The sequence below is a fragment of the Mustela putorius genome, unplaced genomic scaffold (genome assembly GCF_011764305.1).
Source record: "Mustela putorius furo isolate JIRA1106 unplaced genomic scaffold, ASM1176430v1.1 tig00003863_pilon_pilon_pilon, whole genome shotgun sequence".
NCBI lineage: Eukaryota > Metazoa > Chordata > Mammalia > Carnivora > Mustelidae > Mustela > Mustela putorius.
This window is the reverse complement of record NW_025422015.1, coordinates 5,125,028-5,143,501: the sequence shown is the minus strand read 5'-3', so window position 1 is coordinate 5,143,501 and position 18,474 is coordinate 5,125,028. Positions and strand designations below refer to the sequence as shown.

Genomic DNA, 18,474 nt, shown 5'->3' with positions numbered 1-18,474 from the left:
TGACCAATTAGAATAGATGTAAACATGTGACCAATTAGAATAGATGTAAACACAATATAGTATAAACACTATATTGGTACACACGGGCTAAACATAACTTCAGACCATTTTGGAATTAGGTATTCTTGTTTGTTTCTACTGGTACTTTGCTATATACTTAGGAAATATTTTTTATGGATATCATATTTATAAAGATCTCATATCAAACAGAGCATTTGTGATTTAGACGATTTTCCTTTTTTTTCACTTTATAGAACTTTGTTTATAGTAAGATATCTTTCCTCTTACTATAACTCTGGCATCCTTGTTTTACCTTCCTATAAAAAAGAAAACAGCCAAGAGGAACAGTTATTAAAGTGCTGGCTATAGCATTAGTTACAAGTCAACAGCCTGCTTTGAGCAGGATCCTGTGTCAGATGCTATTTCCTCATCCTTTGCCACTGGGTGTAATTCTGTTACTGCAATGACAATCTAGACCATTCCTCAGAAGCTATAATTTGGGAAGCTGGGACACTGGGTTCTTTCACTGGCTTTTATTTTAAAGTCATTTGAAACTGGCAGATTTACAGGCTACTCAGGTGAGAAAGTTTTCTGTTTCGTCTTCCTAGAAAGGCTTGCAATAACGGGCTGGCCGTCCTCCCTCCCTCCCTTTCTTCCCAATTTGGTGACCATAGTTAATGTTCAATGTTTGTCTCTTACATCGTAGCCATTCTTTCCAGCAATGTTGGTAGACACAGGAATGGATGAGATGATTCTATTTCTTTCTCCTTCTGTCTTTGGTAGCTGTTTCCTATGATTTTTAATTTTTTTTTTAATCAATTCTTGGTACACCCTGTTGGATTTTTTTCTTATGGATGGATGGCCTTTCCTTTGTTTTCTTTTTCTTTTTTTTGAAGACGGGGGAATAAGTACCATCCTATAGTTAATCAGAAGACTGAATATCTGTGTCTTGTGAACAAAGTTAATACTCTAGTAGTAAGGTTTTCTTCAATCACATTATTTCTTCTCATAACAACTTTTTAAAATTTCTAAAGAGTGGCTCTGTAGACTTACCAATTAACAAAATATATGAGAATTTTGCTCAGGTCTGTGGTGGTGGGTAGAGAGATATGAAAAGTTTCCTGCCCTTGAGGAGTTTAAACTCTTACAGGAAAATATGGTAAAATGAGGGAAGTGTTAAATAATAATGTAAGTGCCAAAAGGAGCATAAAGTTCAAAGCAGGGAGCTACTGCTGCAGGCTCAAATGGGCTGTTACGACATCATGGAATCCAGGTGGGACTTCACTATGAGCTGGAAGGAGAGTAGGATTTGGATAGGTAACGTAGAAAAGGCAGGTTTTCCGAGCAAGAGGGAAAGGCTAGGAGTCAGAATCCAGGATGAGGAAGACGTGGTCTATGTGCAGTGGGTGACACGGTAGCAACAGTGGGATCATGGGTAATGGATGCAAAGTTGGAAAGGTCAGGGGGTGGAAGGTCTCAAATGATTAGTTTGGCCTATGCCTCAGTGAAGGTCCTGGCAGGACACAGACGGCTCACTCATTGTGGGATGATTTGAGCAAAGTTTAAAAAAGGAATGACTTATTAAGGTGTGGGAAGAGTATAAGAACAACCACAAAGCCAAGCGCAGTACCCCAAGGCTGGTAACAGTGGGGTGCTCAAAGTACGCTTAGCCCAGTTACCATGAACCAGAGACAGAGAGGGATCTGTGGAAAGGCTGCTTGACAGGAGCTGAGTTGAAGCTGAAGGAGAACAACAGCCCTTGGAGACTTTGCAAGCTGGAGGTGAGGAGAGGTGAGAAATTCACTCATCTCATTCTCTTCTCTCCCTCTGATCTCCTGCTCCCCCACTGGCTGGTCCTACCTAGGAGTCAGGGCAAAAGCTGTGCATGACTCTATCCTTACCAGTCAGCCTTCTGCACACAGAGCATGAAGGTAACAGTGGGCAGAGGATATTCAGAAGGGTAAGAGGAACATGTGGGATTCTTTTGAATGTCATTGAACAAAGCCCAATGAGACAAAAGGAATTTTTTTTCAGGCTTATTAATCCCGTAACAGTTATACAAGTTAAGGAGGGGAAGAGGTTAGAGGCAGGGAAATCCATTAGGGAGATCAGATTTGACATTTTTCACAGCGTAAATTAGTAAGGTCCTAGAAGAGGTTGTTGGCAAAGAGAATAGAAATGAAGGAACAAATGTGAAAAGCATTATAAAGAATTGTCAGTAAGTCATACAGCCAAATTTGTGTCTCTCTTAGTATTGTCTTCAGAATTAGATTTCTAAATGTTATAAAATGTACGTAATTTGTGTTTAGAGTTTGTCTCTCTTCTTTAATCATTTTATTTAATGTACTTTTCCCTGCCTTTTTCTCATTTTGATTTTCTTATTTGATATTTAGTTCTTGCTGAGAGTATAGCTCAGTGCTTTGGTAATTTAGTTTGAGAAATATTAATGCTTCACAGAATACCAAATGAGAGTTCAAAATGCAGGTTGCTGTCTGATTGTATTAGTATTTTCCTGATGTAACTAATAGTTTATCATAAATTCTAAAAATCAAACTATTTTAATTGTTCTATATCTTATAAGTGAAAATACATATTAGATACTTAACACATAGTAATGGATCCATTTTATCTGCAAACATAGCACCAACATTTATCTAGTCTTTAGGGTCTATCCATTTCCCCTTTATATACTCATTTATCTTTAGCACAGTATATGCATAATTTGTCTGTCAGAATAACTTACACAGATTTCAGTGCTGACATAATATCATAAAAGTACAATAGCTCAGTCTCACTCCATTATATGATCTTTCAAAAGTCAAGAGCATGCTGCACTCTATTTTGGGTACTTACCTCTCAGGGAAGTGTCTCTGTTTTATTCTCTGCAGAAAGATAAAAAGTAATTTTACCAGGGGAAAATGTCAACTGAAGAGCTAAAGTCTATTTTCATCCCCTTTTTCCTTTAACTTCACTTCAACCAGCCTGTACAATGCTATTTTGCAAAAATAAAATTCTGGTTGGCTTTCTCAAATATCTCTAAGCATTTCTTCAACTAATCCTTATACAGTAGAAACCAAATGAAAAGGGGCAGGGACTGGAGGCCTGGGAGCTCTTTGGACAGTGTTCCAAATGTACAGTGCTTAGGTTCACCTGCTGAAGAATGTCCAGATGCTCCTGGGAATTGCTGAAATTTTTTCCGATGTCGAAGAGGCAGAAAGTCTCCTGCTGGCAGAGGCCGACCCAGTCCTGGTATTCCCCTGGCTCAGGGATGCGATCCAGAAAGATCCGATATGCTTCCCACACTGCTTCCTGACACACTGCAATGAAACACCATAGAGAGCAGAAAATGGCCACATCCTGAGATGATCCCTGTTTCCCAGCCCAAGCATAATCTTAGAACATGGAGCACTCTTTGATGGCTTATGTGGACACACTGATTTATAGCCCACAGAAATTAATTCATTTAGCAAATATATATTGAACTCTTCTATGTGTTATAGGGAAAAATAAAAGAAGGAAGACAGGGTATATGGGGGGGCTGGGAGAGAGAGAGAGAGAGAGAGAAGTTGTAGTTTAAAATAAGGCAGTTGAGGAAGATCTCGTTGTAAAAGTGACTTTTGAGCAGGCCTCAAGGCTAGAGAATGCTCTGAACATTGAAGGAACAGCAAAGAAGTCAGTGTGACTAGGGCAAGTATGACAGTAAAATAGGATGAAGACAGAAAGATATGGTGAGGGGAACAGGGACTGTTTAGAACCTTGTGGACCAATAATCTTCAAACTGGGGCATAGGAACCTGGCTGTATTTAAAGACTTTTCAAGGGATACAGAGGCACACAGACAATCTAAAGAGAAGCACTATCTACATTTCATTTTTCCTATCATGCTTCCCTAAAGTCCATCTGCCTGAGGACACATCTTTCCTTTTCCACTTTCCCTTTGGCCCGCATTCTTCCCCCATTCAACCCTCCCAAATCTTACTGCGGCTCAGTGCCTCTAAGTTGCCACACAAAGGGACCATGTCAAATAACAGTGTGGAGGTTAAGAAACCAAGTGAACTCAGTTGAGGGGTAATGCTTGTTTTTGCAGCAGGGTGGTTTCTGATTCTTTGCTTTCAACACATTAGAAGTAGTCCCAATGGAGTTGACTGCTGTCAAATCATTAAAAATAATAACAGATCATGATGTGATTGTAAGCATTTAATGTCAAAATAACTTAAAGAATAAAGATATTACTGGGGCACCTGGGTAGCTCAGTGGGTTAAAGCCTCTGACTTCGGCTCAGGTCATGATCTCAGAGTCCTGGGATAGAGCCCCACATCGGGGTCTCTGCTCAGCAGGGAGCCTGCTTCCTCCTCTCTCTCTGCTTGCCTCTCTGCCTACTTGTAATCTCTGTCTGTCAAATAAATAAATAAAATCTTAAAAAAAAAGATATTTCTATAATAAAACTCCCATCTGTTTCCATCTACTTATTTACATTTAAATTTTCTCAGCATTAAGGGAAACCAAGTAAAAAAATGGATAAAATTGGTGCTAAGTCCTATCTCATTTTGGCAACACATAATAAGAAGTAATGGTACATAAACTAATATGAGGAACAACACCAAAGCACTCCATGTGTCCAGAGGCTGAAGCTAATGAAACTTAAGCTACAGGCCCTTCATGTACACTGGGCTCTTCCAAAGTCTTGTTCCTAAATTTGTATTTGCAAATGTTAGTCCCACAAAACCTGTATCTGATCTTATATCTGTCAAAAGAAATATATTTAATTTTTTTGTTAAATTTGAATCTAGTTGTTTCAATTAATTATATATTAAAGGTAATTATAAATGCTGAACCCAGGAATTTCTTTGTACACATAAAGCCTATAAGAGTCTCGTGCTCTACCGACTGAGCTAGCTGGGCCACATAAAGCCTATAGTAACAGGAAAAAAATAAAATCTGTAAATTTATATACGTATTTTTATTACTGAGAAGTATGTAAGAGTAACCACTAACAGACTTTCGAGCACAAAATACATTAAGATAAGGCTGTGAAGTGGGAAGTGGGGTGGCAATGGGGTTATATGAAGAAAAAGGACCCCTGTGGCATTTCCTACTGTTGAGAAGAGTATATGAAGGGATGCGCTATGGAGTATTTGATGGTAACTACTGTGTAGCTATGGTAGATTCTATTAGGTGCACACGAATGTTCTAATTTTTGTTTCATTTTCAATATCAATATCTACAACTCACCAGAAGTTGCCTCTTATCTGATTATTCAAACTTAAGACAAAAAACTTCAGATGTTAACCGAAAAGCATGCAAAGGGGTACATAATTTAAAAAATTATTTTTAAAAATTATTTAAAAATTATTTTAGTGAAGTGTGTAAACCTGGTGATTCACAGACCTGTACCCCTGGGGATAAAAATATATGTTTATAAAAAATAAAAAATTAAAAAAAAAAAAAAAGAATTGACACACACACAAAAAAAATTATTTTAGAGTATTAAGTGAGGGTAAAAAGTAAGATGATATCTGTCATAGGCAATTATAATATGTTGATTTTTACCTCAGGAGAAATGGGGAGCAATTGGAGGCTTTGGGGCAGAAGCTGACATCATCTGACTTTCTAGAGAAACTCTGCCTGCATGCTGAGAGAAGGGATTGGGGGAAGGAACAAAGGGAAAGAAGACCAGTTTGGAGAGTCTTACTCCTATGCTTTATAGTCCTTCACTCCCATTTTTTGTATGTCTGGATTTTTCTTAACTTTTTGTTTTAAGAGGCAAAGAGAATTCCAGACCAATTGAAGCTCAGGTTAATTTACCAGCAGCCACCTCACCAGAACCCACAAAGCCAGGAGTGGGTGCAGTCCCCTCCACCTCAAATATGCCATCAAGTTTTCCACACCTGGGAAAGTAATACAGGTCAGCACACCTGGAGAGCAGGTGAATAGCTTCACCAGGAGAACACACTTTTGTGAATGTTAGCTTCCTCCTGTCAGGCAAGGATCTGAGAGTTGTAATGCCTTTTCCAGTACCAACAACCCTGCAGTCTTTGATCTTCATTTCTACTCAAGGGTCTACATACAATGCAAGAAAGAAACAACACTTGAGTATCTTGACACTTGCCCAGATCTTTTTTTCCCCCTTTTTCTGTTTTTTCTTTCTTATTAATTATTTTTATTAACATATAATGTATTATTTGCCCCAGGGGTACAGGTCTGTGAATCATCAGGCTTACACACTTCACAGCACTCACCATATTACATACCTTCCTCAATGTCCATAACCTAACCACCCTCTCCACATCCTCCCTCCCCCCAGCAACCCTCAGTTTGTTTTGTAAGATTAAGAGAGACTTGCCCAAATCTTAAGAGTTGCATGTCCAGCCTAAGCAAATCAGTTGCCCTTGCTATGTTTCTCATGTACTTACTCCATATTCTCTGTTGGGGTGTTATTTTGACTTTCTCTCCCCAATGCACCTGCTAATTTAGTTCAAATCACATTTAAGCGCCAGAGACACAGCATTAATATATACATAAAATCAAGTAGCACTGCCTTTGAGGACTTAGTGTTGGCGACTTTCACTGATAATATCTCTGTGTGAAACATCTGGGAGAACATAATATGATAATCCTTCTATTTACCAGTTCAACGTACCCTCAGGCATGTTGCTTTTGGTCTCAGGTTAAGTCTTCCTTTTATTTCAGTCCAATTTAAAGCTTGTTTTTTGCCTACATCTTTCTAGCTCTGCTCCTTTCTCTGCTGCCCTTTTCCTACTTCAGAGACACAGAACACCCTCACCACCATTAAAATCTCCTTTTCACAAAGGCTCTGAGAGAACTTTCTCCCTAAAGCACACATGTCTGAAGCTGCTTAAGGAATTATTTTCCGGGGAGGAGAGGTTACAGCCAATGCTACATAAATACAAACAATTATAAGAGAATATTATGAAAAATTATTTGCCAACAAATTGGGCAATCTGGAAGAAATAGATAAATTCCTAGAAACACACAAATTACCCCCAAACAGGAAGAAATAGAAAACTTGAAGAGATGAATAATCAGCAAGGAAACTGAATCAGAAATAAAAAATCTCTCAATAGAAGTCCAGGGCCAGAGACTTCCCAGGGGAATTCTACCAAACATTTAAGGAAGAATTAATACCTATTCTCAAACTGTTTTAAAAAAAAATAGAAATGAAAGTAAACTTCTAATCTCACTCTACAAGGCCAGCATTATCTTGATTCCAAACCCAGACAAAGACCATACTAAAAAAGAGAACTATAGGCCAATATCCTTGATGAACACAAATTAAAATATTCTCAAAATCTAGCAAATTGCATCCAACAGTACATTCAAAAAGAATCATTCCACATGATCAGTGGGATATATTCCTGGGCTGCAAAGGTGGTTCAATATTCACAAATCAATCAATGAGATAAACCACATTAATAAAAGAAAGTATAAGAACCATATGCTCCTCTCAACAGGTGCAGAAAAAGCATTCGATGAAGTATAACAACGATTCTTAATAAAAACCCTCAGCAAAGCAGGGATAGAGGGAACATACCTCAACATCATAAAGGCTGTATACGAAAGACCCACAGGTAATATCATCCTTAAGCAGGAAAAACTGAAAGCTTTTCCTCTACAGTCAGGAAAAGATAGGGATGTTCACTCTCATTACCATTACTGAAGTCCTAACCTTAGCAATCAGACAACAAAAAGAAATACAAGGCATCCAAATAGGCAAGGAAAGAGTCAAACATTCATTATTTGCAGATGACATGATACTCTATGTAGAAAACTCAGAAGACTCTACCAAATAATTGCTAGAACTGATATATGAATTCAGTAAAGTCACAATATACAAGATCAACATACATAAATCTGTTGTATTTCTATACGCCAATAATGCAGCAGTAGAAAGAGAAAGCAAGGAAATGATTCCATATAATTGCACCCTATAAGAACCCTATAAGATATCTAAGAAAAAAACCTAAACAAAGAGGTAAAAGATCTGTACTCTGAAATCTAGAAAATGCTAATGAAAGAAATTGAAGACACAAAGAAATGGAAAAACATTCCATGCTCACGTATTAGAACAACAAAGATTGTGAAAATGTCTATACTACCCAAGCAATCTACACATTTAGTGCAATCCCTATCAAAATACCAACAGCGTTTTTCATAGAGCTAGAACGAACAATCCTAAAATTTCTATGGAACCAGAAAAGACCACGAATAGCCACAGCAATCCGATAAAGAAAAACAAAGATGGAGGTATCACAATTGTGGACTTCAAGTTATATTACAAAGCTATAGTGATCAAGACAGTATGGTACTGGTTCAAAAACAGACACATATATTAGTGGAACAGAATAAAAAAACCCACAAATAAACCCACACACTCTGATCAATCTTCAATGAAGCAGGAAAGAATATGCAATAGAAAAAGGACAATCTCTTCAAAAAATGCTGCAGGGAATACTGGAAAGCAACATGTAAAGGGATGAAACTGAACCACTTTCTTACATCAGACACAAAATAAATTAATAAATTAAATTAAATTAAATAATAAAATAAAATAATAATAAATAAAATAAATTAATAAATTAAAAATTGGTGAAAGACCTAAATGTGAGACAGGAAACCATCAAAATCCTAGAGAACAAAGGCAGTAACCTCTTTGACAATGGCCAGAGCAACTTCTTAGTAGATGCGTCTCCTGAGGCAAGGCAAACAAAATCATAAAAGGAACTATTGGGACTTAATCAAGATATAAAGCTTCTGCACAGCAAAGGAAACAATAGATAAAAAAAAAAAAAGGCACCTACAGAACCAGAGAAGATATTTGCAAGTGCCATATCTGATAGAGGGTTAGTATCCAAAATATATAAAGAACTTACAAAACTCAACACCCAAAAACAAATAATTCAATTTAAAAAATGGGCAAAAGATATGAAAAGACATTTTTCCAAAGAAGGCATGTGGCTGACTAAGAGGCACATGAAAAGATGTTCAACACCACTCATCATAAGGGAAAAGCAAATCAAAATTACAGTGAGATATCACCTCACGCATGTCAGAATGACCGAAATGAACAACATAGGAAACAACATATGTTGGTGAGGATGTGGTAAGTGGAACCCTCTTGCACTGTTGGTGGGAAGGCAAATTCATACAGCCACTCTGGAAAACAGTATGGAGGTTCCTCAAAAAGTTAAAAATAGAATTACCCTATGACCCATAATTGCAGTACTTGATATTTACCCAAAGGATATAAAAACACAGATTTGAAGGGGCACATGCACCCTGATGTTTATAACAGCATTATCAACAATAGCCAAACTATGGAGAGAGCCCAAATGTCCACTGACTGATGAATGGATGAAGAAGATATGGTGTGTATATATATATACATATATGTGTGTCTACACACACACACACACACACACATATACACACACAGGAATATTACTCAGCCATCAAAAAGAATGAAATCTTGCCATTTGTAAGGATATGGATGGAGGTAGAGTATAATATACAAAGTAAGTCAGAGAAGGACAAAACCATATCATTTCACTCATATGTGGAATTTAAGAAGTGAAACACATGAACATGGCAGGGGAAAGAGAGAGGCAAACTATAAGACAGACTCTTAACTGTAAAGAACAAACTGAGGGTTGCTGGAGGGAGGTTTTTAAGGGGATGGTTTAAATGGTTTTAAGGTGATGGGTATTAAGGAGAGAACTTGTGTTGAGCACTGGGTATTATATGTAAGTGATGAAACACTACATTCTACTCCTGAAGCTACTACACCACATGTTAACCAACTGGAGTTTAACTTAAAAAAAAAAAAAAAGAAAAAAAAAAGAAAAGAAAGAAAGAAAGAAAGAAAAGGAAAAAAAAAAGAATTATTTCCCCGGGGCATTGTCATTTATAGGGATTAAAATGTGAAAGATGAAACAGGGACCAGTAGTTTTTCTTTAGACTTTCTGAGGGGCAGGTTGTTTTGGTGACTGCTCTGATGTCATTTTTCTGACCTCTTAGCTTAGCACAAAGCAGGAGGTGTAGAAATTGTCTGATTGGGAGAACAGGGTCACGAGCCCATGTCCCACCAGGAGAGTTCCCCCATCCTTACAAGAGAGCATCAAAAGAACCCTTGAAATTTGAAGCATGAAAGGATCTCAGGTCTTAGAGGAGTCTGAAAACCTCTGAAAGCTGGGTTTTTCTAACCTTTTAACTTTCCTGTTATCTAACTTACATCACCATCCTTCCCTAAATCTACTGGGAGAGATTTCTGCATAGATTCTAGGGAAATCCTAGACCTTGCCTCTTTAGTCTTCCACTGTTGCTGGCCGATGTCTGAAATCTGACCAGAGTCTTAATCTTTTGGCTGAAAGCTATACTGTAGGCTATTTGGTAATGTGGGACGAACGCCAGGGAACATGCATCCTGGAGGCTGGCATGCCCTGGGATAATCACTCACACTTGTAAGGATTAGGTTAGACCAATGGTATGTAAAAATGTCTGCCACCAGGTTGGGTAAGCATTAGATGGAGAGATAACACACTGGAGTAGGAGTCAGAATGATGTGTTCTAACCCTGCTCTGCCACCAATGATGGCCCTGACTGAGCATGTTATCTCATTTTTAAAATTTCTGTTGTGGGGGTGTTTGCTAGATGTTCTCTAGACCAGTGCTTCTAGAACTTTAGAGTGCAAATGGATTACTTGGGGATCTTATTCAAATACAGATTCTGGAAGTAGATGTGATGGGGTTAAAGCAAGATCGCATTTCTAACAAGCAGCCAAATCCTGGTGATGCTGCTGGTCTCTGGACAACATATAGAGAAGCAGGAAGTAGGATGCCCTCTATCTTAAACTTTCTCTAAGGCATATATTAATGTGAAAGAAAGATGTAGCTTTTGGTATTGAGTTTGGGACAGGGGTGGAGGGAGAAAGAAGAAGAAGGAAGAAGAAGAGGAAGAGGAGGAGAGTGAGGGGGAAGAGAGGGAGGGAGATAGGAATGGGGACTTGAAGGGAGTTTGCCTAGGGAGGAGAACAGGGTTCCCCTGGAAGGCTACCAGAAACAAGCTTGCCTGTCTTGAATTTGTGTTTTGGGATGAGTATGATTATGAGTCTACCATGAAGCTCAGCTCATTTTCATTTGTGTTGCTTTAAGCATTAGAGAAAGAAATATCTCAATATTCCATTTGATTTGATGAATGTGGAAGCTTTCTTTCCTAAGTTTGAAAGATGTCAAAAGATAATTTTGTAAAAGCAGCAACAAAAACAAGAAGTGTGTTACTCTGTCAAAGGAGCACCACTTTGTAGCTGGGTCTTATTTCTTGTTTCTTTGTGAACCAATTTGCTAGACTTAAGAAACCCATGCTGATGAATAGTAAAATTTCATATCACCCAGGGGCAACCATAAAGATAATGGACTGTTGTTCCTGTGGGTATAAAAACAGTGGTTTGTTTCATCCAGGAAAGCAAGAATGAAAAAGGTAAACCTAATCAAGAATAATGAATAAAATTCAGAGTTAAAAATTTGGTTGCAGCAATAAATAGCCTATTTCATAAATACCTGCGATGAATCCTATTTGTGAATGTCATAAAGCATTAGAAGTTATATGAAAATAGCAGTTGTGCTCATATTCTACGTGATGCATATGCTACATATTTCACTTCCATTCATGAACAAATAACATGAAATTTACCAGTGTCATTATCTGATCAATGTGTAGGCACATTCAAAATGAATAATTTACGCATTTATTGTCTTTTCTTTGCATTCCCAATGGCCTCTTTGCCTCCTGTATCCATCAATAAGCATTTACTCAGACACTGCTATGCAGAGGTGCCATGCTAGGACCTCAGAATAATAATATAGTGTGCTTCATTTTCTATAATTAGAGTTCTCCTTCTGACTGTGATCCAGCACTTGTCATTTGTCTGTGGGTGTGGCTTCTGTGAGAAAGCAAATGTCTCTTCCACATAAAATGAGACATATGAGGAACATAAGGCTTGATATTTTTGAGACTGTTACGTATGCCTCCAAAACCCAGCAAAAACTCCCAGACTAACTTAACCTTTGTATATTTTACAGATGGAGATACTCAAGAACTTTGTAGAACGTTGGTATCATGAGAGAGGTTCTCTGCTGTTGTAATTTGCAATACATCGCAGGCTAGAATTGAACTAGCACGTTATAGGTAATGGACTTAAAACAATAGAGCAGAGCAGGTTGTGTTTTTTGGATTGGAAAAAAATGATCTCCTGTGATGAAGGTGGACCTCAGCAAACCCTTCACCTTTCTGGTGTAAGATGAATTGAGTTTAGGCTTCCAGCTAGCTAAGATATTTTGCATTATTTGGAGCAACCTGGGGGATTTAATAGTATCTACTAACGATTGTATTTTGTTTTGTTTCCATTTAAAGAAGTCATGGTGACTTTCATCTGTAGTGAGTGAATGACAAGGATATCCGCTGATAGCTGTGGTGTGATTGAACTCCATAATGATTTCTGAGAAAGCCACAAGAATCCCGTTATGCTGACTTGGGGTGAAAACTGCACTGTAACTCTGCTGGAAATCACAGTAATTGTGTTGTAAATTCTGTTAACAACCCCTGCATTATATCTTGATAACCACTGTTAATTTGTGACTCCTCTGCACTTGGGTGTGTCACCAGGTTTCCAAACTTCAGACCTTTTTGCTGGATCAGCAATAAACAACTTAAACTCAACAAGAAGGGAGAGAGGATCTGGACTGTAATGTGGCTTTTGAAAAATGAAATCTTAAGTCATAAATCAACTTGCTCAGATTCCTGACATTGCAATCATTCTGTGCTTCTCACTTCATAATAATAACATTAAAATTCAATATTGGGCTTTGGCAAAAATAAAACAAAGAGATAATACTCAGATGCTAAGACCTTCTGATGACTTGTTAAATGCCTAATGGTTCTATGTTGCATAGGACATTATTTTAAATGTAAAGCAGGTATCTACCGTAGTTTTGAATGTCTACTACTCATTGCTCTCAGATTAGTTGACTGATTTTTATAACCCTTGTGACTAAATAAGAGATTTGGGAAATTTGGGGCTAAAGACAACGTATAGATGAGTGAAAGGAAAAAGATAAAAAGAAAGAGAGGCTAAACAGTTTCCATCTCTTTCCTTACCTCTCAATCTATAATAAGCTTGAAGACTGGCTAAAATCTGTTTCATGGATTCTTGTGGACAGACTTTAACCCCAGTTGGGAAAAATGTTGACCTTTTTGTTCGATGCTTGGCCAAATCGAATATTCGTTTCATGGTTGACACTTTGTACATTTTTGCAGTACTTTCGGTTGTTTCGATTCTTGGGGCATTGTCTATGTCTTTAGTTTCAGAATGGTATATTTTAATGGAGAGATCTGTAAAAGAAAGATTGATTTCCTGGTGAATATATACATTGATATATGTGAAACATACGATAAATGAATGAAATAAACTAAAAGTTATAATCCTCTGATTTATTCAAGTTCTACTTTCGTTCAACTGCCAAATTTCAGTGACGAGGCATTTTTAGAAATAAGGGAATAGCATAATGAGCTGATCAAGTGCATTTTTTTTAAACCAACATCTCAAATCATCTTCCTTTAGGAGCTGCCAAATATTGAAACCATTTCCCACACATCTCTAAAAATCACTCCCCACTTAGCACTCAAGCCTCCCAAGAGATGCCTCTTTTGATAGACATTATAATTCAAGTGGGGAATGAGAGCACATTGTGGTACCCAGAGGTACACTCTGGATGAGGAAGTGGAGTGCTTCTAGAAGCCTGGGGGGGAAATGCAACAAAACAATCTTCCTGTCTATTAGTGGCAGCCCTAGGATTTCTGTATGGTGGGGCTTAGAGGGCAGCACAGTGAAAGTGGGTTGGGGCAAGAACATGTGTTAGAGTTGACTTTACAGAGTGAGCAGGATATTTTATGGGGGGACGTTAAAGGAAAAATTAAGGGGCCTATGAAGAGATCAGGTTGGCAGAGGATTTCACTCCCTGAGCCATTTCATCCTGCTGGCATTGCTGTATCAATTAGGGTTAGGTCTAGGCTTCATTTTTAACTCTCTGGACCTTTCATAACAGTAACTTACATTCATTGAATATTTTCTTACTTTGAATTTCTCTCACATGTGTTATATTATTTCACAAAAGCTCTGCTATGTTGATGAAACGGACACGATTTTTCTCAGTTTATCACATGGTAGGGTATACTGAGGCTTGGAGGTGTCAGAGCCTGTTAACAGTGGTCAGATCTCCATTCCTCCTGTCCTGTTTCACCTCTTTCCATTTATCTGTCTTCCGTTTAAGAAAGGAATGACTGAGGAACAGTTGGGACTATTCACTATGGCCCCTTGAGATCCTAAGCTTGTGGCTTACTGAGACTTAGATTCCCACTCTGCTAAAGAAAGAAGGGCCTCAAACTCTAGTCTTCTGGCACAGACAAGGGAATCAAGCAGAAATACAAGAAGGTTAGCTGCAGAGCAACTCAAGTCTTGCCACTAAGCATAAAAGTCCCTCCTTCTTTAGAGAGGGTGGACCAAGTCCTGAGGGAATACATACATATTCTCTGGCATTTTGAGGAGTCTTAGAGGACTCTGTCAATCTCGGACAGTGATAAATTCTTAGGACTCTCCAGGAAGAAAGGGAGCGTATGGATTACTTTGCTCATCCAGCTACACATCAAACCAATAAATCATAATCTCTGAGTGGAACGCAGCATCAGCAACTTTGGAAGGTCCCTAGGTAATTCTATATGCATGCAGGCTTGGGAAACCTCTGTTTTATGGATCTGTAAGGGCATTTCAGGTGAAGAGTCAAGACAACCCATTTCCAAAATGGCTTAAACAAAAAGGAAGTTATTGCATAGAAAGGAAAGCTAACAGTAAGGAATGCCTGGGGAAAGTGGAGCTCTAACTCTGCCTTTCTGCCCTTCTTCTTTCCTTTTTCAGTCCCCTCATGTGGTGACTTGATCTGTAGGCTGGCTTCCACCAAATTAAACTTGATTACCTTTGTTCATTTTGAAAAACAACCTTTCCCTAAAGTATGGCTGACTTACGCCTTATGTCTGGACCAACACCGGTTGCCAAGGGATACACCAATGCCACTGGTTTGAGTTGAATGATCACAGAGCAGGGGACTGGAATTACCCTGCGTGGCTCATTCTAACTGTGGAGGTGGCCAGTTTCCCCTGAGTTAGGCTGGCTGCATGGCAGACTGGAAGGTGCCCATTGAACACTGGCAAGTCCAAGAAGGGGATAGGAGCTGAGTGTATAGCCATTAGTGCCCACTACAGTTAGTAAAATGGGAATTCTAGCTTAGGAATGTTAATTTTTAGTAAACTTTCAAGCACTCACAAGTTTCAGTGTAAGCCACAGAAAAGTTTTTGTAATTAAATTTCAAATACCACTAAGAATGGAAGAAAAAATGTGCATCCTTAGATAATTCTAGGCCTATCCGATAGAGTAAGCACAGACCATACTTCGGAAAACTGTGCTATCCATACATTCTGCACTTCTTTCTTCTCACAGTGCCTATCACAATGCTGGTCCTGCTCTCCACTTTGTCACCCCCCACAAAGCTCTGCCCTTCAGGGTTGGTTCTATTCTTACTTTTTTATGTTATGCTCTAGTAGAACTCTCTGAATGACTTGCTTTGGGAATAGTATTTACTTCCCCCTCCCCCCGGCTCTGGGAAGAATGTCCCTGTCCTGGCATTGTTTCTACATGGATTCTTCAGGATCTTAACACTTTACTCATATCCAGGCTTTCTCACATAGATCTACTTGTTCTGGGCCTTTGGACTTCATTCTGTCAGGATAGGAATAGAAGGTGGTGAAAAAACTACAAATTTGCTCTGTGTCCCAGAGTCCTATGAGCTCTGACCTGTTCCCTTTTCCTTACCAGGGTCAATCTTCCCTATTCTCCACATGTCCAGTACACATAACTGGTGATCAACAATGAGGGTGAATTAGGATGAAGTGAGACTTGGTTTGCTTGGGATATCCTGGTTTATTGCAGCTATCCCTTCATTCTCAAATGTATCCTTGTTTGGAAAATGAATTATATGGACATTGAATTTTTAATATCTCCTGGCTAAGGGAGATCCATGACAAATTTTCTACAAGTGGTTGTCTGCCTCATAAAGGAAGCACCTCATTTCATTTTTAAAATCTCTACGTAGTAATTCTTTCTTTGAGATGAAAATTATCTTCTAGTAGCTTCCACCCATTAGTCCTATTTCTGCTCTCTGGAATACCAAAGGCCAAGTTCACAGTTCCTCCTGTTTCCCCTATGTTAAACATTTCTCTACTTTGGGTTAACCATCTTCCATCTTTCTCTGGCGTCCTTTTTCACATGAGTATCTGACACCTCAGCTTGTGTTCCTCTAAATTACATAGAGACAACTACAGGGGATTGCCTGTGATGATACTAATCACTTATGGATCAGAATCTTCTGCCTGCATCTTGACCCCAAGTCATCACTAGAAAAGAAGTAGGCAAAGTCTCTGAGAACAGGGACTAGGGTTACCTGGGTCCAAAAATATTTATAGAACTAGCCACACTTACAAAGTCTATCTTTCCCAAGGATTTCCAATCAAATAAATTCCAAATTTAAAGAACTGAAACATGGAATGCTACAGATTCCAAAGAAGTAAAAAGAGCTGACATTTATTGGAGCTAATGGAAGCAAGCTTTGGCAAAAACAATTAGATCATTAGATGTTATCCTCTGTCCTGCCTAAATAGTAATGTCGAAATTGAACTGAACTTTGATTCTCTGGATGTATTTTCATGTGTTTGATATTTTTACTTTATATAAGTATTTAGAAAGAGTAGGTAAAAGTTTGATGAGAATGAATTGATAGTTGAATGACCTGCTATAAAAAAGGAGCATACTTAATAGAAGATTAGAAAACCTTTTGAGGCTGAAAATACTTGACAAAACATGAGTCTAAGCTCTATGATGATGAATTGGCTGCCATCAACAGCTGTTTCTGGGTGAAGTTCAAAGTTACAAAGAAAAAGAAGGGCAAAGTGAGTTCAGAAAAAACAAACAAAAAAACCCCTCTATTTTTTCCAGAGTACAAGAATATTAGAAAATTTAGTTAATTATAATATGTATTTGGACAAAAATAAATGCAATCGTACTATATCATATTATGGATTAATCACCAGGAAAACAATCCTAAGCCAATAGTTTTGGGAAATAGTCATATCACTGAATGAGGAAAAGAGAAAAATGGAAATTAATACATTTGCTTATTCAGAACTTCTAAATATAGGCAAGAGACAGTTAATATTCATTGCTTACTTTCTAAATTTAATTTAAATATGTTCATAATTTGTGAAAGAAAAATGTAATAGCAACAGAAATCATATGCTGCTCAACTAGTCAAAATGTTCTAATAGCACTAGTGGGGCACAGGGCCTTGGCTCTGTGACTCACCAGCTGCACAAGTTGGAAGCACTTGACCTGCCTGTGCCTCAGTTTCCTCCCCTGTAAAATGGTGAACGACAGTGCCTCTCTTACAGGGTTTCTGTGACATTAGTAAAGGAGTTACTGCTTGGGCAGCACTTAAAACACTGTTGCGCATAGGGTAAGCACTCAGTAAAAACTCCTTTATCCAACTGTCCATGCAGGCCACTTCCTGGTATCTGTCTTCCTTCTTTCCAGGCTCTTTCACGACCTTGTCCTCAGTCCTCAGACAAGACTATGCGCGTCCCCGAAGACTTCCTGTGCTTCCATGCTTTAATGCTCTTCTCATGTTTGTCTGTGCCTTCAAATTAGAGGGCTTCTCTTTTTCTTCTTCTTTCATGGGTCAGTTTCTAAGCTTTCTTTCCTTCCTACTAAGCTTTCTTAGAACCCACACTCAGAATTCATTCATTGATCCCTTGCATTGTTTTAGTGTGGCTCAGATCTCTACTAAATTACTGATTCCCCAGTGTTCATTAAATATCTACTATGTTTCAGCCCAGGATGGCATATAGTGGTAAATTAGATGGACAAATGTCATGAAATTTGTGTTGCTGTGCTTGCTTGAAGAATAATTTGTTGTAAATACATTTTCCCCTTTAGACTTCAAATACCTGAGTATTATGAGGTTGTCCCCTCCCCAGTTCACCTTGGTGCTTACCTAGTACAGGGTCTGGACAGGACACATACGCAGTATATATTCATCAAGTTAATTCATGAAAAATTCATGTAGAACTAGTAATGAGTCTTTTACAATATATGTATGAATTGGATTCATTAAAAAAACCATTAGGCCATAAAAATTAGTTTCCTATGTCCTGTTCACCTATATTATTGCAACCTCCTTTTAAATTTTTTTCTATAGGGTTTAATATCAGAGGCTTTGGACACAGCTATCTTATTAAAGATAATATCCCAAGTGAAAAGACAAAAGATTCCTTTGTGAATGAAAACCAAAAGAACAGAAAG

At 38.2% G+C, this 18,474-nt stretch overlaps 1 protein-coding gene across 2 annotated transcripts in view; it reads right to left on the bottom strand.

Moving 5' to 3' along the window:
• The window catches only part of IMPG1 (interphotoreceptor matrix proteoglycan 1), a 124,855-nt gene that overhangs the window by 87,615 nt on the left and 18,766 nt on the right, over window positions 1-18,474 (bottom strand). The window contains exons 2-4 of one of the 2 annotated variants that reach the window (XM_004752793.3): window positions 13,170-13,403; window positions 3,151-3,317; window positions 2,854-2,882 (exon numbers count right to left, since the gene is read on the bottom strand). In XM_004752793.3, coding sequence (XP_004752850.1) covers window positions 2,854-2,882; window positions 3,151-3,317; window positions 13,170-13,403 — 430 coding nt within the window. The remainder of the gene's footprint in view (window positions 1-2,853; window positions 2,883-3,150; window positions 3,318-13,169; window positions 13,404-18,474) is intronic. The other variant, XM_013056279.2, reaches the window with a different exon arrangement.